The following is a 24,234-nucleotide window of genomic DNA, read 5'->3' as shown; positions in this document are numbered from 1 at the left end:
GTGGCCTTTAAAGAATCATTTGTTCTGCAACCTTTCTCTGTTTACAACATTTTTAGTGAGTTTAATTCCCAATAAAGATCTATAGTGTAGAATAGCTAAAAGCATTGTTCTACAGGTCCAACTACCTAACTGACCTTCAAGTTCCATCAATCGTCCCTTCATGCTTGTGATTGTGGCCTACTTTGGGCAGCTGTGATTACACGGACTTACACAGCGGATTCTTAAAATCACAGGGATTTAGGTCACACAGGAACTATAAATAACTGGAGGCAATAACAAATAAAAACCAGACCTGGAAAAATAATATATTTATCATTTTTACTTAAGACTGGATTTAAAGTAGATTTTGTAAAGTAGAAATACTGAAAAATAATGTATACAACTATGACTATAATATATTATCACATCATTCTGTGAAGAAGTTCAAATGCACAAATGAATATTAAGGGGCCAATTCACCAAGCTCAAGTGAAGGATTCGAAGTAAAAAAACTTCGAATTTCGAAGTGTTTTTTTGGCTACTTCGACCATCGAATGGGCTACTTCGACCTTCGACTACAACTTTGAATCGAATGATTCGAACTAAAAAACGTTCGATTATTCGACCATTCGATAGTCGAAGTACTGTCTCTTTAAGAAAAAACTTCGACCCCCTAGTTCCCACCTAAAAGCTACCGAACCCAATGTTAGCCTATGGGGAAGGTCCCCATAGGCTTGGCTAAGTTTTTTTGGTCGAAGGATAATCCTTCGATCGTTGGATTAAAATCCTTCGAAACGTTCGATTCAAAGGATTTAATCGTTCGATCGATGGATTATTCGTTCGATTCGTTTTTTTGCGCAAAATCCTTCGACTTCGATATTCGAAGTCGAAGGATTTTCATTCCCCAGTCGAATATCGAGGGTTAATTAACCCTCGATATTCGACCCTTGATGCATCGGCCCCTAAATGTGCAAGGGTTGACGTGGCGTGTATCTTGCTGCCAAGCTGATCAGACATTCTATCTACTCAAATGCAGGATTTACATAAAGGAAGAGGAAAGGAAAATTTAGTTTTTTGTGGGTTAATAAATGACATCTGACACGGGAATTCTGCCTGGAACAGAGTGAAAGGGGCTTTAATGACCGGCTGTGTGATACCAGTATTATTTGGATCCGCTGTATTAAAGGATAACAGCTGTACCCCTCCCCTGAAACTTCTGGGGAGGGAGTTAGGGGTTAACTAAATAGTAAGTGCTGGTGGTGCAGGGCTGTAACTGTGGGATCGCAGGCTGGGAGGCCAGGAGCTATAAGGACCCAGTTGTCTACTGACTGATATATAGTTTATACTATATCGGGACCTGGAGTTTTCCGGATAACACATCTTTCCGTAATTCTTCATGCCTTAAATCTACTGGAATATCATGTAAAAATTAAGGGGCAGATTTATCAAGGGTCGAATAGTACCTTCAAATTTAATTTCTAATTTTTTCCAATAGTTTTTTTGGTTCACAAATTCAAATTGGCAATTATCCAAACTCAAATTCGAGATTTATCAAACCTTTACCCTGGGAATAATTTGAATTCGATTGTTTGCCACCTAAAACCTTCATGAACAAGTCAATGGGAGAGTTCCAATCAGAGCAGATATCAGCAGCACACCGTAGATATGAACAAACGTGTATTTTATTGCATCAAATCATTTTAAACAGGGCAACGTTTCGGGCCGCCCGGGCCCTTTATCAAGCCTATCAATGGGAGAGTTCCAGTGATCCATTTGAAGATGTGAATAGCCTTCCGGACATTCGAGTTTTATTTCGCAGAAAAGAACTCGATTCGAGTTCAGTCGAGTTTGAATCGAATTTGATTCGAGTTTTAGAGTCTGTATTATTCCTTTGAGTTTTAGACATTTTAGACGTTCGAATTTTTTCTTATATAACCCCCCAATCGAATTTAGTGTATATGCGCATTTGGTACAGTAAAAAAAAATATACACATGGGGCATATTTATCAAGGGTCGAATTTCGAATTGAAAAAACTTCGAAATTCGAATTCAAAAAGACCAACGGAAATTAAGTCTAAGTTTTTTTGGTCAAAAAGCTTTCGAAAGCTTTCGAAAGTATTCGATCAAATAGGTCCATATTCGAATCGTACGAATCAAAAGAATGGCGCGTTCAATCAAATTCGATTCAAAGTTTTTCCCAAAAAAAAACAATTGACTCCAAATAGGTTCTGGGAGGTCCCCCATAGGCTAAAACAGCAATTCGGCAGGTTTTAGTTGGCGAATGGTTGAATTTGAATTTATTAAAGAGACACTTGGTACGTGATAAATTTAGATATTCGAATTTTATGCAAATTCTAATCAAATTCAACTTTTGATAATTAAGCCCCTAAGTCAGGGGTCCCCAACCTTTTTCACCCGTGAGCAACATTCAGATGTAAAAATAATTGGGGAGCAACACAAGCATAAGTTCCTGGGGGTGCACTGCCAAATAAGGTCTGTGATTGGCTATCGGTAGCCCCTATGTGGACTGGCAGCCTACTTGAGGTTCTGTTTGGCAGTACAGCTGGTTTTTATGCAACCAAAACTTGCCTCCAAGCCTGAAATTCAAAAATCAGCTCCGGCTTTGAGGCCACTGAGAGCAACATCCAAGGGGTTGGGGAGCAACATGTTGCTCGCGAGCTACTGGTTGGGGATCACTGCCCTAAGTAAACCCAACAGGCTGGATTTGCTTCCAATCAGGATTAATTATATCTTAGTTTGGATCAAGTACAACCGACTGTTTTATTATTACACAGAAAAAGGGAATCATTTTTAAACATTTGGATTATTTACATAAAATGGAATCTATGGGAGACGGCCTTTCCGTGATTGGGAGCTTTCTGGGTTCTGAATAAAAGATCCCATACCTGTATATATATATATATAAAGTATATGGCCAAAAATATTGGAACACTTTATACGCCTTAGGGTTTCTAGACAACCCTTCTGAACTGCCATATGGTCAGTTTCAGAGTTTCTGGAAGCAAAGACATCACAAGATCTTTTGGGTTTTTATTGGTTACTGTTATAGTATGACCCCCAAAGTAAGATTATAAGCTCTATGGCAGGGGTCCCTAACCATTTTTTGCCCATGAGCCACATTTAAATGTAAAAGAAGTTAAAGAGCAACACAAGCATGTAAAAAGTTCATGGGGTGCAAAATAAGTGCTGTGATTGGCTATTTGATATCCCCTATATAGACTGGCAGCCTACAGGAGGATCTGTTTGGCAGTACACTTGTTTTTTATGTAACTAAAATTTACCTTCATTCCTGGAATATAATGGGAGTTTATAAAAACTCCCATAAACTCGAAATTAGGGGGGGGGAAACGACCAATCAAAATGTATTAAAATTTGGGTGAATAGGATTGAACTGCAAAATCAAATTTGATTCGTGTTTTTTCACTAAAAAAATATTCTATTTTTTTTAAAGAAAATTTTTTAAAGAAAATTCAAAAAGTTCTCCAAAGGACTCCAAATTGATTGTAGGAGGTCCATAGGTCTAAAACACCAATTCGGCAGGTTTTAGATGTCGAATAGTCGAATTTGAATTCTTAAAGGGACAGTGCATGATAAAAATTAAAAAAAATTTGGTCGGATTACACTAAAATAAACTCGAAATTCGAATTTAAAAATTCAAATTTTCAATTTGATAAATCTGCCCCCTGATGTTTTGGCGAGAAACATGTTGCTCACGAGCCACTGGTTGGGGATCACTGCTCTATAGGATGGGGCAGATGTACAGTAATATAAATAGCAGTAAAAAAAGTCAAGTTTACCTTAAAAAAAACTGTTCATTGTTGACATGTCAATGCCAAGGATTCTATTCATGCTGAATATAGGTCAGGCCCTCTGTTTGAGCAAATACTGCTGCTAATTGTGCATAAATTACAAGATGATGTATTTTACGTTAATGTTCATTGTCTCACAATTTTGGCTACTTAAAAGATAATGGCGGGATGTCCTGTGTAGCCTGAACCAAACAATGCAGAGCCGTTGCCGGGCTTCTATGGGGGGATATTCAGGAACAAAGAGGCTGTCTAAGAATGTCCAGAACAATAATACTAATTATAGAACTAAATTCAGTTTCACAAATCATAGGGGCCGATTCACAAACTTCGAGTGAAGGATTCGAAGTAAAAAAAACGTAGAATTTTTGTGCTCCTCGACTATCGAATTGGCGTTAATTCGCCTGAGTAGAATGATTCGAATAGATCGAGCGCAAAAACGCCATTCGATAGTCGAAGTACTGGATCGAGCGCAAAAACGATGCGACTATTCGCGCATTCGATAGTCGAAGTACTGTCTCTTTTAAAAATACTTCGACGCCTACTTCGCCACCTAAAACCTACCGAATTGCTTTAAAAGCCTATGGGAAAGTCCCATAGGCTTGTTTTCCAAGTTTTAAAGTTTTAAGTTTAAAAAGGCATTCGATCGAATGAAAATCCTTCGAGCGAATATTCGCCAATTCGACTATTCGCCAGCGCGTAAATTCGCCCGAATTGCCTATTCGATCCTATTCGATTCTATTCCCCAGTCGAATTTCGAGGGATTTAACCCCTCGAAATTCGACCCTTGATGAATTTGCCCCTAAGTGTAAAATTGGAATTTTTCATATGAGACGTAAAAGTTAATATTTCTCTATGCCAAACCACAATAGGGGGCAGATTTACTAAGCTGGATTGAATTTTCGAAGTTAAAAAAGTTGAATTTCGAAGTAATTTTTTGAATACTTCGACCATCGAATAGGACCCTACGACTTTGAATTTACTTCGACTTTGATTCGAAGTAAAAATCGGTCGATATTTGAAGTCGAAGGATTTCAATTCGAGGGTCGAATTTCAAAGTTTTTTTGGGGGGCAGATTTATCAAGGGTCGAATTTTGAGGGTTAAAAAACCCTCGAATTCGACCCTCGAAGTAAAATCCTTCTAATTCGAATATGGAATTCGAAGGATTTTAGCGCAAAAGCTTTGATCGAACGATCGAATAAAAATCATTCGATCGACCGATCGACCAATGAAATAGGTTAACATTGGACTTCGGTAGCTTTAATTTGGCGAAGTATGAAGTCGAAATTTTTTTTAAAGAGACAGTACTTCGATTATCGAATGGTCGAACGAATATAACTTCGAATCATTTTGATGGTCGAAGTACCCAAAAAATTACTTCGAAATTCGAATATTTTTTGATTCGAACTATTCACTCGAGCTTAGTAAATCTGCCCCTAGGTGTCATCTGTGGTTTCTTGATATGTATAATATGCCCCAAATATGGCAGCCTGCTGGCAAAATCACTGACAGGGGAAGGTAAATAGAGGAAAAGTTCAAAGTAGGTGAAAAGATCCGCAATCAGTAAATCTAGTAGCAAGGTAATAGTAAAATTTTAAAAAAGTACACGTATTTACTAACAACCAGTAGCATCCAATCAGATGTATTTTGTTTTCATTGTGTAAACTGCAGTAAACCAACAAATGATGATCGGCTGCTTTCTAGGGATGCACAGAATCCACTTTTTTGGATTCGGCCGAGCGGGGCCAATGAGGTACAGGGGTCCCATAAGGCCCTACTACCTATACAAGTTCAATAAATATTGGTAAAACATCTCAACCTCTAGACTAGTGATGGGCGAAAAATTCGCAAAATGTCAATTCTGACGCTGGCGACAATTCTCCGGCGTCAAAATGCCAATCGTTGCCTGTCTCTAAATTGGCGCTGGCGCCAATTCCGTCGCCGGTGTCAAATTTTTGTGGCAAATTTATTCGCCTGGGATGAAACACGGAAATTCGCCGTAAGTTTGCGCCTGTTGAATTTATTCGCCCATCGCTACTCTAGACATTTTGGTGGCCATCAGTTTTTGCCCCAAAATGTCTGAAATTGAGGAAAGTCACCAGAAAATGCAAAAATGCTTAAGAGTGATGGAAGACTGGGGTACAGAGCCCAAAATCTGGTAACTCCCGATTTCTACACGTCAGTCTCATTGCATGCTGGGTATTGTAGTCTTACATTAAACTTGGCAGTTGGAAAAAAAATTGTTAAACGAAAACGACATTACCCAACATGCATTGGGAGACACAGGATTGGCACATTAAAAGAAAAAAACTTTGGCTGGTTTCCAAAGTACAAACCAGCCAAAGGCACAAAAAGTAGCCCAAATCTGTACCTTGGCTAGTTTGTACTTTCAAAATCAGCCTGGGCTTTAATTTAGTAGCCCAATTTGGCTGGAAAACTGGCAACCCTGGCCCCATGACACCCTAATTAATAAGCTATTTTGATATATATATATATTGGCAAAACAGCACAAACTCTGGATATGTTGGGGGCCCTAAAATTAATTTGCTGTGATGCCCAGTAACATCTATTTTGGAATTTCCCACCAGTAGAAATGTCCCTTCTGATAGATACAAGGCAAGTAAGTACATTATCGTGACTGTGCTAGTCAACTTTCCATGTAGCAGATAAATCATCGCGTGCCCATTATATAAAGAGGCGAGAGGTCAAAAGGATTCCGATAACTCTACGAATAAATCATTTCCTGAATCTTATTAGAACACAGCGACTCTGCAATACAGTTTCCTCTTAAAAAGATAATTAGATGTCACGACCGATTTTCCTAATGAGATTGTGGCCTGGGCAGAAGAGATGATCTGGCTATTTTGATTCTAAATATAAATAAATGAATGTTGACATAAGTGTTTGTTTGGAATATTAATAGAGTTTTTTTCCTTTAGATATACTGTATGATCCTCTGGAGTCATGAAGCTCCCAAGTCATAATAAAGTTAGAGATACAGAAAAAAATTTCATTATAATCACCTTGCTTTTATATATACAGGTATGGGACCTGTTATCCAGAATGCTCGGAAACTGGGGTTTTCTGAATAACAGATCTTTCCATACTTTGGATCTTCATACCTTTGGATCTTCATACCTTATATCTTAGATTCGCTCGGAATTTCAGTGTTTGCCGCCGGCGAATAAATTCGCAAAACTGCAGCGAAAATTAACCAGCGTCCAAAAAATTGTCTTTAATGTGGGCGTCAAAATTGACGCGAATTGACCTGGCCGTCAAAATTCACGTTTCTCAAATTTTTCGTGGGAAATTTGTGAATTTTTCGGCAAAGTGAAACAGGACAAAATCAGCCATCGCTGGATCAAATACCTGTATATACTATATATATATACATATAGTTCAACGATTATTTCAGCACACTATTCAAAACAACAAAATATACCGGGTCCTATCTAAATGTGCTTTTCATACAAAAATTGTTTGGAGTATAGATGCACACCCGGATTCTAGAATAAGTTAGAAAAAATTATTTTATTTAATACATCATTAAAACATAGAAAAGGTCAATGTTTCGGTATCCATTTAAGACCATTGTCAAGACCTGTATATATATATATATATATATATATATATATATATATATATATATATATATATATATATATACAGATATATATATATACAGTATATACGTACATATATATAAATTCCTGAAAAAGCAAAGTGCACACTGGGTACCTTTAAAAAATACCAACTTTTATTTATCACGTTTCGGTCCTTTCCTAAGACCTTTATCAAGAGCCTAATAAAGGTCTCAAGAAAGGATCGAAATGCTGACCTTTTTAACACCTGATAAATAAAAGTTGGTATTTTTTAAAGGTACCCGGTGTGCACTTTGCTTTTTCAGGAATTTATTGTATGCAACTTTGCTTAGTAGCACCTGGGTCATATATATATATATATATATATACAGTATATATGCTGAGAGCACAATATTCATTGCTTTGGGATGCCCCCCTAAGAAAGCCAGTAGCCCAAACAGCTGGGACTTCTGCTTAAAAGAAGGGAGCACATGTTAACAGACAGACAGAGATACAGTATAAGAAAACTAGAGCCGACGTGGGAGAATAAACAACTGAATGAAGCCTTGTATTGACGTTTGAGGTTCCTGATTTCCCATTAATGTAATTATGGAGGGCACTAGTGGTTTTCAAGCCTTAGGACCGTGGATGGTGTGTATGCAACAATGATAGGCATTTCAACCCAACATAACACACACTCACAAAGAGCTTTACATAAAAGCCTGCTTTCTTTCTAATAATGGTTAATGAATAAACAATTTTTGAATGACTCTTGTTGGCACGTCCAACAGACACACATCTATTGTAATAATGGTGCTAGTGTGACCTTTGTTCCACAAAGTGCCAGACCCGGAGACAATGAACATGAAAATGTCAGCTCAACAGAGAACCCTTCTACAGTGTGAATTCCCACTCTATCTCTATCCTCCTGCCCAGAAATGGAACATTTTTATCAGGCCCAGTGGGTGTGCACACGTCATGCCTTTTATCACTCACACAGAGAGGGGGAAGCTCCGGGAACTCTGCAATAACTTGTGCCGTTAGGGGCCTTATCATGCCATGTTTGTAAAGGCTGGCTAGAGTTCTGTGCTTTGGAATGTTGAGGTTATCTGAAGAATGTTTTAATTTTTTCATATCTAAGGGTAACTCTACTTCGCTCAAATGAAAATTGTGTCGAACACTGCTTCTAGCAAATACAGCCTATGTTTTGGATAGGCAGCAACTTTTTAAGAGAAGAATGGAGTAGGCTTTGCACATAGACATTCAGCAAAATGATAGTTGGAAACATAATACTTCCAGTATCCCTGCCTAGTAGAAAGTAGACTTTGGGTATTGTAGGAATGTGACAGTTAGTACAGGTAGGGTTGCCACCTTTTCTGATGGTGGAGAACGGGCAGGTGGGGCCTTAACATGGAGGGGCGGGGCCATGACACAGTGGGGGCAGGCCGTTACTACAGGGGGCGTGGTTATCCTGAAATTTTGACCCAGGCAGCCCTTCAAATTACCAGGCTGTCCGGGTCAAAACCAGACAAGTGGCAACTCTAAGGGGCCGATTCATCAAGGGTCGAATATCGAGGGTTAATTAACCCTCGATATTCGACTTGGAATTGAAATCCTTCGACTTCGAATATCGAAGTTGAAGGATTTAGCGCAAATTCTGCGATCGTACGATCGAAGGATTATTCCTTCGATCGAACGATTAAATCCTTCGATTCGAACGATTCGAAGGATTTGAATCCAACGATCGAAGGAATATCCTTCGATCAAAAAAACTTAGGCAAGCCTATGGGGACCTTCCTTTGAAGACAGTACTTCGACTATCGAATGGTCGAATAGTCGAACGATTTTTAGTTTGAATCCTTCGATTCGAAGTCGTAGTCGTAGTCGAAGGTCGAACTAGCCCATTCGATGGTCGAAGTAGCCGAAAAAACACTTCGAAATTCGAAGTTTTTTTACTTCGAATCCTTCACTTGAGCTTGATGAATCGGCCCTTAAGTGTATTTAGGTATCATTGTGTCTAGCCTATAGGCTTACAGCAGTAATCCCCAACCAGTGGCTTCTGTGCAACATGTACCAACCCCTTGGATTTTTATACCAGTGGCTTGGAGGCAAGTTCTGGTTACATAAAAACCAGGTGTACTGCCAAACAGATCCTCCTGTAGGCTGCCAGTCCATATAGGGGATATCAAACAGCCAATCACAGCACTTATTTTGCACCCCATGAACTTTTTACATGCTTGTGTTGCTCTTCAGCTTCTTTTACATTTGAATGAAAATGTTTTCATGATTTTATCGAGTTTTTTTCCCGCACAGGAAATTTTCAGTAAAATGTATTGTTAAATAAGGGGGGGAAAAAATCTATGTGGATGCGGTCGGAGTATTTTTCAGAAAATTATCGGATTTTGATTAAAAAAAACACAAAATGTTATGTACTAACAAAACAGGTCGTTTCATGTTTGTAAACGAAATTGATATTTTCCAAGCAAATCCAAAAAAATAATATAAGAGCCAGGAAAGTAGCAAAAGCAAGGAACAAGGCATGATAAAGGTGAAAAAATGTGACTAGGTTATTATGTAGTTGGTAACATTCGTTTGCCATTTTATCCATGACTTAATATTTTATTTAAATGTTATAAAACAATGGTTTCTTAACAGTAGTTGACAAGGCAATGGAAATTTGGACTTCTATGATAAATAACTCCCCCAAGAGTTTGAAGACCTAGATGTTGTTGTATTGCAACCCCAAGCCAAATACCTTTTCTGAGAAAAAATAAAAAATTTTGTTTTAGATATACAGGTATGGGATCATATGCTCAGAATGTACAGGGCCTGGGGTTCTCCGGATACGGGATCTTTCCCTAATTTGGATGTCTGAGGTTTACTAAAAAAAAATGAAACATTAAGGGGCAAATTTACTTAAGGTCGAATATCAAGGGTTAATTAACCCTCGATATTCGACTGTCGAAGTTAAATCCTTCGACTTCGAATATCGAAGTCGAAGGATTTAGTGCTATTCGTTCGATCGAACGATTAAATCCTTCGAATCGTTCGATTCGAAGGATTTTAATCCATCGATCGAACGATTTTTCTTCAACCTAATAAACATTAAAAAGCCTATGGGGACCTTCCCCTTAGGCTAACATAGCACTTCGGTAGGTTTTAGGTGGTGAAGTAGGGGGGTCAAAGTTTTTTTTAAAGATACAGTACTTCGACTATCGAATGGTCAAATAGTTGAACGATTCTAAGGTTTTTTCCTCTATTCCTTCACTCAAGCTAAGTAAATGGGCCCCTAAATAAACCCAATAGGCTGGTTTTGTCAGAGAAAAAGGGAATTAATTTTTAATTTAAATAAGGGAATTAAAATGGAGTCTATTGGAGATACGGAGTCTATGGGGAAAATGGGTTTCCAGATAATGGATCCCTAAAATATATATGTATAAATGTATAAATTACAGGTATGGGATCTGTTATCAGGACCATAATTTGGATCTTCACACCTTAAGTCTACTAGAAAATCATGTAAACATTAAATAAACCCAATAGTCTGGTTTTGCTTCCAATAAGGATTAATTATATCAATTATTTGGGATCAAGTACAAGATACTGTTTTATTATTACAGAGAAAATGAAAATCATTTTTAAACATTTGGATTATTTGATTAGAATGGAATATATGGAAGGCCGGCCTTTCTGTAATTCAGAGCTTCCTGGATAATGTGTGTGTGTGCTTTTTGTTGGCTTTTGATCTTTTCTTCAGTGTTTTTCCAGTTTCAACAGTTTGACTTTCATTTAAAAAACAAAGGAAACAGAATTTCGGAAGATTAACCTGAAAAGAATAGAGTCGGATACGGACAGGAAATAAACACTTGTGGCACTTCATTAGACCGGACTTGTCTCCATGCAGGGAGAAGTACATTTCCATAGCCTATTGTGTAAATGAATCAATAATTACACACAACACATATATATATGCATGGCACCAGGAAAGTGCAATACGTTAAAAAGGAATAAGTAGATAATTTTCAGAAATGTATTTCAAAGTGTTTTAATTGTAATTTATCTTCTTCGCCATCTGTGCACATGGGGCTATGGATAGGGCACAAGCTCGGGCATTTTCTTGTAGGGTTCTTTGGGCTGAAATGCAAAAACCAGTCCTGGTATGGTCAAGTTTTTGACATTATAGTGAATGGGGTGCAGAAGGGGGATTTCATGGAAACTGTAAAGATACAGGAGCAAGAGTTATTTAAAAGAGAACTAAACCTTAAAGATTAATATGGTTAAAAATTTAATATGAACTTATTGCACGAGGCTAAAGTTTCAGCTTGTCAATAGCAGCAATGATCCAGGACTTCAAACTTGTCACAGGGGGTCACCATCTTGGAAAGTGTCTGTGACACTCACATGCTCAGTGGGCTCTGATTGGCTGTTGAGAAGCTAAGCTTAGGGCTCGTCACTAATTATCCAGCAGAAAATGAGGTTTGTCTGTAATATAAGATGATGCTACAGGTTTGCTGATTATTAAATTTTAAAATGCAAAGGCGGCACTTTAATGCAACTCATTGAATCATTTTTTGTAAATTGTCCTCCTTTATACATTCTCATATGCACAAGTCAACTCATTAAACTCATTATATCATAAAATTCTCCTCTTGGGGATTGGCTCAAGTGCGGTCGGTCCCACTGTACTTAGTATGAGTGATTGCAGAAACTCCAGGTACCTACCACCCACCCTATTTTTGCCTTATTACCATATAGGCACCCAAGGGCTGCCCCTATAATGCTGACATGCTAGGCACAGGCTCACAGGTGAATATATAAGGCCCTGCATAGAGGGTTGCCACCTGTCCTGTTTTGACCTGGACAGCTCGGTTTTTGAAGGGCTGTTCATGTCAAAACTGGCTCACTGGTTTTCCAAATTAGGACCCCTGGTGTCTCCAGGTGCATCCATGACCCTGATTAATTGTTGTATGTGTCTAAACTTTTGGAAATGGGATTAGCCTAGAAGGGAGGCCTGTGGAAAGTGGAGCCTAAGAGGCCTCACTTCTCATTAGTCTGCTACTGGTATGCAGAACCAACTTTCCTATTAATCACCCTGGTCTATAAGCTCATGGCAATGTTGGCAACTGGCATAACCCATCATTGTGCCTCAGTGGGCGCTTATGTCATTTTACAAAGGTCATTGCGTCATTGTGATGTCATTACAGGCCAATTTTGGAGACAAATTCAAGATAAATGGATGCCCACCAGTTCCTGTCTGTGCTATGCTGCTAATTTTACCAGAATCTGCCTGCTCGCCTGTGTCTGTTCCTTCTTAGACTCTACTGCTTGCTCCATATATGTGGATAAAAAACAACAACTCAGAAATGTCATTATACAGTCAAATAGTAGCAGCGGAACCCAGAAAAGAAACATCCTCCATTCAGTGAGACCACTTGTGTACCTGTGTAACCTGTACCAGAACATGAAAAGGTTTCATGGGACTGCGGAGTGTATCTTTGGTCCTTCTGCTTTAAAGGTTGGGTAATCTTTTCTGAACTGCTGACCTAAAGTACTGGCTCACAAAGCTATAGACAGCCCATAGGGCCTGAGCAAATGATTATTTCAGCTACAGTTAACAGTATCTGCCTTAAAGCAATTTGTAAAAAGACCACATAACATTTCAAGCCTTCTGTTAGTTGGGAAATGAAATTAATTTAGACTGCTGAGCCCTGTAATGTGAGACATAGGTATTTCATGCAGTGTGAGTGCTAATGCACAGCTTTTCATTCCAAGTAACAAAAATTATGTTGAAATCTCTCTATTTCACATCTTAATGCAGCTAAACAAAAATCAATGGGGGATTGTATGCCAAAGGGGTTCTTGCCATTGCCCTTGTGTTTTAAAGAAAAGCCCAATTTCTGCTTGTAGGATTGTAAAAAGAAATGTAGACAAATACTAAAAACCAAACAAAAATAAACATATTTAAAGAACTTTTCTTCCAATTTATGCTCAACTAGAATCCAGTATGAAATTTATTTTGATAGGAGTGTTCCTGTAATGTCCCTAGTGACATCTGATCCATACAAGTCTAGCAGTAAAGGAAATGTAAAGACTTGGAGACAAGTAGTTGTAATGACAACTGCAAATTCTTTTCTGCAATTCCCACCAGCAAACCATATGCAGAATAGTTGGAACAGCACCACAGGTTGATTTCACTTCAAATGCCTTTATTGCACGCTTGGGGTGCTGTTCCAATTCCTGTATAAAAATAATTTAAAGGGGAACTAAAGTATAAAATATAATAATGCTAGAAATGCTATATTATGTATACTAAACATAAACATGAACTTACTGCACCAGAAGCTTAATTAAACAAATTATTTATGTTTTCAAAGTTGGCTGCAGGGGCCTGTCATCTTGTATCTTTGTTATACATCTTTGCAAGACCAAGACCATGCACATGCTCAGTGTGGTCTGGGCTTCAGTTGGGAAATTAAGCTTAGGGATCGTCATAAATTATCAAGACAGCACAAGTCAAATAATATCTGCCATAGAAGCAGATACAGCAAGACTGATTAAAAATCAGAATATTCAGACTGCACTGGGTCTGTGGATACTAATCTCTACACAGTCGCCAGCTGCTCTACAGGGAAACAAACAAAGCTGCTCGAGGTCAGGGAATTAAGGTGAGGGGGCTCCCCCTGCTGTTTGAAAGTATGATCGTTTCCCTGCAGAGCAGTTAGGGACTGTCTGAAGTTTCCTATCTGCAGCTGTCAGAGCAAGTAAAATGAAGGGGGGATTTCACTGCATACAGTCAAGTTTCTTATTAAAAAAACCACATATTTTAATTAAAGTATATTGGAGAAAGATTTATTTTTCATTAAAGTAAGTAAAAATGGGATTTTATTTTTTTGCTTCCCTGACTATTATTGTAGATCTGATTGAATATCCTACACCCTTTATAAGATAGCTGATAGCCTGAGTACAGTTATTAGGTGAAGACCCCCATAAGGAACTCACAGGCCAGGAAATGTCCTTTGCAGATGTGCAAAACCACAGTTAACAAAACAATGGCATTATGTAATAATTATGTAATAATAGCTGACTATATATATATATATATAGTACTTACATTAGGGATGGCCAACATGTTAACTTCCTGCTATTGTTTGGCTGCTCTAGTGCTGTAGGTTGGACATTGCTGATTTCCAATAGTTTGTCCTATGTAAGCTGAAGGGTCGCTTTAACCAGAAGTGACTTAACCTTCCTTTATTGTTTCAGGCTGTGGATCAACCCACTACTACCCACTGTGCCCTGGAGCAGAGTTTCCTATAGGACGAATAATTTATTAGTATAATAAGTGAGAAGTCCAGTCGGTAATAAGATGGCGCAGTTATGTATATTACCATCCAACTTGCCATCTGTTAAATGTAATAGGATTCAGAACAAATTTGCTAAACTTTAAGCTTTTCCCAGAAGTCTATCATAAATGACATCCTGAGGTTTTTCATTCATTTTCTTCTTGGCATATCCAATTGCTCAGTTATGCAACCGGTGCAGATACATACCAGGGCCAAACAGTAAATGCTATCTGACAACTGTTTTTTTTTTCCAGCATGTGATTTAGCAGCCGTTTAAAAGGAGTTCATATTTCAGGCTTTTAATCCTTTTTTTGCGGGGTGTAAATCTTTGCCGCATTACATAATACAGTGTGAGATTTATTCTCTTAACAGGGAAATGGACAGATTAGAATATTGAACCGTAGTTGCATTCCTCTAATAAACAAACAGACAGAATCCATAAAATTAAGTTTGTTTGAAAACTGTTGCATCTGTTCACATATGTTATCCCAGAGAAATAAAATATACAGCTTTACTCTAGATATCCTTCTCTTCTGAGAGATCACAGCTCCAAAATATGGAGAAATCTATATAATAAAAACTAATACTAATAAAGACAATAAAGAAAATCTCAATAGCTCTCAAATACTACTCAACATTCTTTTTTCTTTTGTTTTATGTATTTGAATGAAACCGAAGACCAACTTTACCCATGTTGTGCCTCCACTCCAGACTCCTACAATACAAATCCCCCTGCAGCCATATATACTGGTATGAGATCCGTTATCCAAAAACCCATTATCTGGAAAGCTCCAAAATATGGGAAAGCCGTCTCCCGTAGAGACTGGGATATGAATAGGAGAGGGCCTCCTAATCATATCCCATATATGAATAATAAAAAGTAGCAATAACAAAATATTATATAATATTGTAGCCTTACTGAGCATTTGGTTTTTGAAAGCTGGAAAAATCAGAAAAAAGAAGAAGGCAAATAATTTAAAATAATTAATAATGAAGACCAATTGAAAAGTTGCTTAGAACTGGCCATTCTAGAACATACTAAGGGGGTTATTTACTAAACTCTGAATGCAAAAATCATGAAAAATTTGTGGGTTTTTTTATAAAATCAGACTTTTAAAAAATCCCGAATTTTTCAGAATTTATTAAACCCCGAGGATAGAAAAGTCCGTATCTGAAAAGCCGGTATCTCAGACCTGTCGAGGTTACATGTAAGTCAATGGGAGAATCCCAATGATGTTTTGATGTGCGCTGGGTTTCAATGCAATACTCCGAAGTTTTCGGAGTTTTCGGGCAAAAATCTGAAAAAATTGCGAAAATCGGATAAAAAATCCGAAAAATCAGGAAAATGTAATAAAAAATAAGCTTAAAAAAACCAAGCTGATTTAATTGGAGTTTGTAGCAGAAAATATTGAGATCAATTTGGACTTTGATAAAGAACCTCATAAAAGTTAATATGAAGGCAAACCACCCCTTTAAAGTATGAAGATCCAAATTATGGAAAGAACCATTATCCTAACCCCAGGTCCCATACATGTACTCCTGCTCACACTGTCCTGCCTTATCTGGTGATGTCACAGATGGGTGGGTAAAAAGGGGGTATATAAGATATGGCAGCACAGTGGGTCAGGCTGGGTCCAGGTTGCTAAGGGACCTGGCCGGGTCAACGGAAGGAACGCATGAACTACAGGTGTGCGGTAGGAGAATTACATTGTAACCAGGTTGGAAGAGGGCAGATTTTGGTCAGTGTGGGTTGAAGAATTGAGGACCAGCACATCGCTACTTTTGGATCTTCAGTTCATCCACAATATGTTGCCAATTCAATTAACTACTCTTATCTTCCTCTGCAATCATCATGACAGTCATAGGGTTGCCACTGAGTTTTGTGCTCATTGGGTTACATTTTATTCCCACATTTAGTTGTTTTCAGTTATTAAAACCAGTCCATTAAAGACCACAGGCAACGCAATTTAATATTAACTGTTACTTAGTGTTAAACACCTTGGCAGGTCTACACCGAACCCAAGTGCCACACTCAAAATGGTACAAGAAAGCCTTATCTAAAGTTACCCCATAGCTAATAATAATGTTGCCAAGACAAAAGCCTCAGACGTACAATGCGATTCAATTAGTATAAAGTAACATTGCATCTGTTTGTCAATAATTCATCTTTCGCTGTGCCTGCTGCCCTGATTTATTGTGGTGGAAAAATTGCTTATGTAACGAAGCGTCATGAAAAAAAAAAGCACTTGGTTAACTCACTCGCATCATTCCTTTTGAGATAAATTACAGAGAACAATCAATATAAATGTCAACTCCATTAGGCAGTAAAAGGACCCACTCTGGACATAGCACAAATTAAATGTACTGCTTCAGACTTATAGGAATGATCTATGGAACCGCTGACATTTTGATTCGATGAACGATGCTCTCAAACTTAAATGGTATGCAACCCATTCTATCATTAAACCCATAAATATTTCTAGCATTCTTTTTCAAAAATAATTACTTTCTATGTTAAAAATTGAATAGGCAAATGTCCCAGGCCTTTTAGTCGTTCCAGGGGAAGAAGTGTTATAGCTTTCTTGTTGCAGTCACGTTTTATTTCCAAAGGAAAGTGGCATCTACATCAACATTGTCTGTTAAGCAACCCTTCACTTATAGAACACAAAGCAGCAAATCTTTAAACGCCACTAGGCTGCTCCTCGTCATTTTTCATTTGTTTTCTTTCCATATGTTCTCGGTTGTTTTGTTTGCTCAGCTGAGAATTGTTATCTGTCTGCGCCACCTTCTTAGTCTCACAACTGTCCACTTTACCATCTTAGGGTCATGACAGATGATACACTTTGTCTCTTGTAAGAAATGTTGTCTCTGTAGGGCCACAAAGTGCAGGGAAATACTTGTCCATCCCCATTAATTGGAATTGCCACTTATAAAACACTTTGCATGCTAAAATCCTGGGAAATTGCCCAGGAGAAAAGGACATTACATGGGGTGGAAAGTGCTTTACATGTAGAAATTCCAGTGAATACAGACTGGTAGGTCCTGTCTGTCAGGACCCTTAGTCTAAGAACTTAGACTTTCCACACCACCTACTTGTCTGCTCTTGCAAAGATATGGAATATGCAGCATTTTGATCTTTGCTACTTGTGGTGGCAATCAAAATACCACTCCCTGCAAGGGTCACTTCCCATTCACTTGAATATGAAGGACCACAAATGTTCCTACAGGGTCGTTCTTTTAAAGGGGACCCGTCACCCCAAAAAATTATTTCAAATCCTATTTGATCATGCTAGTCAAGCAAAATGAACTTTAATTACACTGTAAAAATTATTTGAATCTTGTTTCCTTCCGTCTGGGAATTAATAATTATAACAAACAGGCAGGAGCCATTTTGTGGACACTGTTATTAAGGCAAGTCTTGCATCATCTCAGAATCTTGTTTGTGCCCCCATGGGGATGGACCTGATGTCCATCCCCATGCATTGGCTACACAATAATAGTGAATAGAACAAGGGGAATGTGGGGAGAGCAGTGACATGTAGGAAGTGCTGAATGGAAAGTGGAAGTAATTGTCTTGCCCGCCTCTATGCCTAAAGCATACAGGAGGGGCAGGCAATATTTTACTGACAGCTGAGATTTTTAAATGCATTTTAACAGCTATGAATGCTTAAATAAAAAAATATTTTGGTTTCATGTTTAATGTGAAAAGGACTTTCATTATACAGCTTTTTATGTCTGGGTGACAAGTCCACTTTAAGCAGTAATCAAGGGTGCTTCCAATGTGAAATGGGGTTTGACCCATTTCTAGTGGGAATCATAATGCCATTAAAGGCCATTGCTTCAAAGAGAAATGACGAGTGAACAAAATATCCAAGTGGATGTGAATCAAAAGTACATTTTTGCCATATGTTCTTGGCCGTTTTGTTCACTTAGTTCAGAACTGTTGTCTCTGCACATCACCTTCTTATTCTCATAACTGTCCACTCCACCTTCTTTCACTGGTCTCATAGAGCTATGGAACAGCTTAGTCTTACAACTGTTGTCTCTCCACGCCATCTTCTTAGTCTAGTTTTGTAGAGCTATGGAACATCTTAGTCTCATGGTTGTTGTCTATCCACACTACCTTCTTAGTCTGTTCTAGTAGAGCTATGGAACATGCAACATCTCGATCTCTACTACTTGTGGTGGCAATCAAAATACCACTACCTGCCATGGATCACTTTTCTATTCACTTGAATGAGAAGGATCTCAAGTCTTCCTGCAAGGACTAACAAACATTTAAGCTTTAATCATGGGAGGTTCCCTGGTGAAACAGTGTTTAACTCATTCCTAGTAGGAATCGAAATGTTGTGCAGGCCATTGCTCCAAGACTACAGAGAGTTGGGAGAAAGGATGAGTGAACAAAACAAGTGGAAGGGAAGCAAAACTGCATTCTGGGGTAAGGACCATAGATGTCACAGACATAACTGGTTACATTTATTTTCATTGTTTCTTGTCCTGATGTAACTTTAAGCCCATAGTAATTCATCAACCTATAATTCATGTCCGACTATACTTGGGAATGTCTATGTTATTATATGTTCAATGGGGCTTAAAATAGCTCTCTGGGATTTAGCTGTGGGATCCAGGATGTGGGAATATTGGCAGAACGTTTGCGCACTGAGCTACTTTAACAACCTCACTTTTCGCATCTGTGTGTTTAACTCTATAACACAATTTACTGTTCAACTTTAGGAATGTTACGATGAGTTGTTAGAATGAGACTGGAAGTGTGAAACGAGTCACTGTCTGGCAATAGAATAACTTCCAAATATTCACTCTCACTTGTTCTGTCAGTCTGTATCTTTCCAGCAATATCCAACCTCTAGGTCTCCAATCATTTCCAGCATCCCTTTTATTGGCTGATATACATATATGCTATTTTCAAGTGAAATATTGAACTTATTTATAAGGGTATGGTCACACCTGGAGATTTGGGGAGATTTAGTCGCCCGGCAACTAAACTAAGCTTCCCCATGTCTTCCGCTGTCTAGATGAGAAATCGGTTGCGACAAGGCACTTGCGGTGCTTCAGTTTCCGAAGTTGCCTCACGAGGAAACTTTGGACGACTTCAGAAAACGAAGCACAGCGAGTGCCATGCCGCAGGCGATTTCTCATTCTAGCAGGCGGAAGACAGGGGGAAGCAGTTCGGGGAGATTCGTCGCCCCAAAGAAGAGGCGATTAGTCCCCTGGCAACTAAATCTCCCCGAATCTCCAGGTGTGACCATACCCTAAGGAAGGAAATGCAAATACAACAATGGAACATTAAGATCAGATATCAGATAACTAATGGGACAATAATGATTCCATAATCCACTTTACGCCAAACAACATGTAACATGGGCTTGTAAATGACAGGAGTGTTACCTTATCTCCCTAATGCCATGAAGTTAGTTGGATTCTCTGTTGTTGGATAACAAGGTTGGTATAAGCATCAGTAATATACAGCAGATGCAGTTATAATTCAATGGCCAACCTTATCATACTCCCTCAATTCTGACTGAGATTTGGCTAGAGGTGCTCATGGTCATGTAGGGCAGTTAGCGGAACCATCCCATTTTATCAAGGAAAAGTGTATAGGCACGTAGGTCACCAAAAAGTTCCATTAAAATCCAAATTGGAGCACGAAATGCGTAAGGAAATCGAGATGTTGTATCAATACGGATTTTTGTTTTAAATATATATTTTGTTGACCTACGTGATCCTTCGAATGCCTAACTCATTATTCCATTTAATTCTGACTTTGCAGTTGACATATATGAAAATAAATATTACTTTCATAACATCTACCCATTATGCATCTATATCAGCAAACAGAAGCCAGCAGCCCATGGAATGCAAGATAGGGATAATATATATATATATATATATATATAAATATATTGGATGTCTTGTGGATATTTATTGATGTTTTACTGTATATGAAAGAGAGTTGTTCTAAAATAAATGACCTCAAAGGGAAACCTGCACCCAAAAAAAACACCTACTGACATCGTAAATAAAGCCCCTCACTATATGCATGAACTATTGCATTCAACATTCTGAATGGTGCACAATTAGGGGAGATCCAGGGGACCCCCATGTACCAATAGTTTGCATCAATAACAAATGGCTAAAGTTGCAGCCACCCTTGGTGAGATACTCCTGCTCATATAAACACTGGAAGCACCGGATTCACTCCATCAGTCCTCAGATAAATGCCTATTCCACCAAAAAGTCCACACTCATTCCTCACTGCAATTTGATTTGTAAATGGGTAACATTTGTTATATGATTGCCAAACAGGAGAAATATACTAGTGAGCAGAATTCTGTGGAATTTCTCTAGACCCATCCAGGTCCTGGAGTCAGTGTCGGACTGGGATGCCAGGGGCCCACCAGAAAACCTTAGACCGTGGGCCCACTTTCCAAACTAAATATTCCTCCTCTCCTCACTCACTCACTTTATATTTTTTTAGTCTATTCTTCCATTATTAAACATTTTTTCCAAAAAAGAAATAAGGAATGACCATGAAATTGGCCACATAGTTAGAAGCTAAAGGGCCCACTGACACCTGGGCCCACCGGGAGTTTTCCTGGTATCCCGGTGGGCCAGTCCGACACTGCCTGGAGTCCTAGACAGTAAAGATCTCCCCATTGGCACCAGTCTTAACAGCTGGAATAGATCTCAGTAGGGCTGGATTAGGTTTCCAATTGGGACAGCTGCCCTAATACCCAAAGCCTAGATGCAAACTTAACCTGTAACTGTCCAGATGATGTTGATCCACAGATCCACTACTTCTCCTACTGCCAGCCTCCATTTGTGGAGCAGTGCATGCATGTAACCAGTGTGGAACACTTTAGGAGAGAATTAGTATTGACTACTGTCCCTTAAAGAGGAAGTTGAGTCATTTATTTCTCTTTTATTGTATTAAAATACAACTTATAATTAGATTTTATTATTCTTTTTTACGATCCACCTTCCATTAAGGCTCATGGGAAATGTATGGTAAAACACTTTATCAGTTCTGATATATATATATATATATATATATATAATATATATATATATAATATATATATATTAATATAAATATATATATATTATAAGCCAATAACCACACTCACAGGTCTTTTATAATAGTGAAAAAAGAAAAAGTTTAATCAACATTTCGGCCCCTGTTTGCGGGCCTTCAATTCCTGAAGAAGCCCCACAAACAGGGGCTGAAACGTTGAATAAACGTTTTCTTTTTTTCACTATAATAAAAGACCTGTGAGTGCGGTTATTGGCAATAATATGTTTGTGTTTCAAACCAACACCCAGGCACATTACTCTGATGCTCGTTGTGCACCAGTTTTGGGAAAAGTCGCTCATGTCAAAACCGTCGTGTGTCAACATTATTAGGATGCCCATTGACGCGGGCATATAAATTCGCATTTCGCAAATATTTTGCCGTTTCGCTGGAAATTTGCTAATTTTTCGGCAAGGCAAAACGGGACAAATTCGCCCATCACAGGGCTATATCAAATATTTATATTTTCTTGGCCCTTTTATATTGTAGGTGCTGGTACTGCTTTTACATTAGGTAGTGGAGCAGTTACTGGGTTTTTCAGTGTATAAAAGTTTTTCGGTAGCCGTAAGGCATGGTGATCAATATCACAGAAAAAAAATATTTTAAATCCTCAGGTCCCAGGTATTCCAGATATTACCCCATATCTGTGCCTGGTACAGAAATCACTAGATACCAGTTACACCCTGAGCAATCATACTTCAACTTGAAAACTTACAAAGTACAGCGCCAAGCGGCAGTAATTACACATAATTGCTGTTATTCTAATTATTAGTATTTATTTGCAGTATAACCAGACACTCCCTGTTATTCCTCCAGCCCTATAGACTCATATCAGCAGCAGCAGCATTATTGCACTCACCACTTGCCCCTCTATAGTGGGATAAACACTTCACATATCTGACATACCAGTTCCAGCAAGGGGAGAGACTCCCTGGCACACCTCAGCTGCTTCTGTGAATGCATTGGGGGGCTGTTCTTTTCTACTCATTTCCGAAATTCCACTACATTTTAATATTCTTATCATTCTTACCCTTAATTCATTTAGCAAAATTCTCCGATATTCTGCCTTCTTGTAGCACTTATTCTCTCTGGCATTCAAGGAACCAGGCATAGGTGAATTTTATTTGGGACATAATGTTCTTCTATATTGGCAGGAGGGATGCTATAGTAAGGTATGGTTAAACTATTTATTTTTTTATATCTGAACACAAAATACAGCTACAGGCCCAGCTGTGCCCACATTTTTTGGAGGGATGGCAGAAACATTATTCTATGCCCGGTGCACACAAGGAGCAGTTCAGCATCATTTTATGTGGTAGAATATCTCATATAACATAAGGCTGAGGGAAAGCAGGTGCCGATTAGTTTTATACTGTACAGCGGCTCCATTTCTGCATTGTAAAATAAGACTAATTGCATGGGGGCTCCACATTAAGCTGTACGTAATCCATTGCATCTCAGTTAAGCGGGAATCACAGCGTGTGATATTAAATCAGAAGTGCACCCTCGCACTTTGACTTCATACAAGTGACACAGATGTCTAGTTATTTCCCTCTGACACTGCCCTTGCCCATAATATACAAGTAAGTGTGATTATAGGGGCAATAAGGTAGCTGTGCTGTTAATATTCAGATAACAGTTCTGGTAAATGCAATCAGTTAACCTAGCGGCATTTTGGGCACAACCAGCCCATAGAGCAGAAGTCCTGAGTAGACAATGTGATGTCTGTGAGTCTGTCCCTTCCCTCTGCCTGTCTCCAGGGATGCTGCGGCACAGCCCCGATTGCTGACAAAGAATAAGCATGTGAATATGAGCATCCATCTTTATTCCATGCCTTGTGTGTAGTTATTAGACAAGGGGGGAGTGGGTGCAGGAGAGATGCAGGAGAGATGCAGGAGAGATGCTAGATCAGGTGCATGAGCAGTGCACTCACACACACAATAGAAAGAATTGCACTTACCAAAATACACAGTCTTGTCACACTTGGGGCACTTGGAAGCCATTCTGCAGAAAAGGCTCTTTGTGTCCCTGTGAGTGAGTGTTGGTGCTGCTGTCCCCTCTCTCCCACGTTGTGTAGACAAGTCTCCTGTGTGTCAGTAACAAGCTGGTCCAGGCACACCCCTAGCCTACAATTTCAGCCTACTCTGCACTGCCAGCCCTCCCATTGGACTCCAGAGCAAAATTAGCAAGAAGGAGGCAAAGTAATAGCAGCCCTCCCCCTGCATCCTCACCAACAACAGCAGCAATAAGCACTATCTTCTCTTGCACTCAATGACATATTCCTCCCCGGAATCTCACTGCAATTTCTATTCCGCCTCAGTGGGAGACATGGCCAACAATGCACGTAAGAGCACACACTCCCCAAGCATTACATTCTGATTATATAACATCAAACTAGCCCTACATTCATTTTATA

The 24,234-nt window shown here is 38.8% G+C and overlaps 1 protein-coding gene across 2 annotated transcripts in view; it reads right to left on the bottom strand.

Moving 5' to 3' along the window:
• Positions 1-24,106, bottom strand: part of LOC108704435 (cysteine-rich protein 2) — a 59,705-nt gene extending 35,599 nt beyond the window's left edge. Inside the window, exon 1 of one of the 2 annotated variants that reach the window (XM_041574370.1) lies at positions 23,779-24,106. In XM_041574370.1, the coding sequence (XP_041430304.1) occupies positions 23,779-23,821 (43 nt within the window). In that variant the 5' untranslated portion in view covers positions 23,822-24,106. The remainder of the gene's footprint in view (positions 1-23,778) is intronic. The other variant, XM_041574371.1, reaches the window with a different exon arrangement.
• Positions 24,107-24,234: the final 128 nt, after the last annotated feature.

The sequence above is a fragment of the Xenopus laevis genome, chromosome 8S, assembly GCF_017654675.1.
Source record: "Xenopus laevis strain J_2021 chromosome 8S, Xenopus_laevis_v10.1, whole genome shotgun sequence".
Classification (NCBI taxonomy): domain Eukaryota; kingdom Metazoa; phylum Chordata; class Amphibia; order Anura; family Pipidae; genus Xenopus; species Xenopus laevis.
The sequence above is the reverse complement of the archived record's forward strand: the minus strand, read 5'-3'. Positions and strand labels throughout refer to the sequence as shown.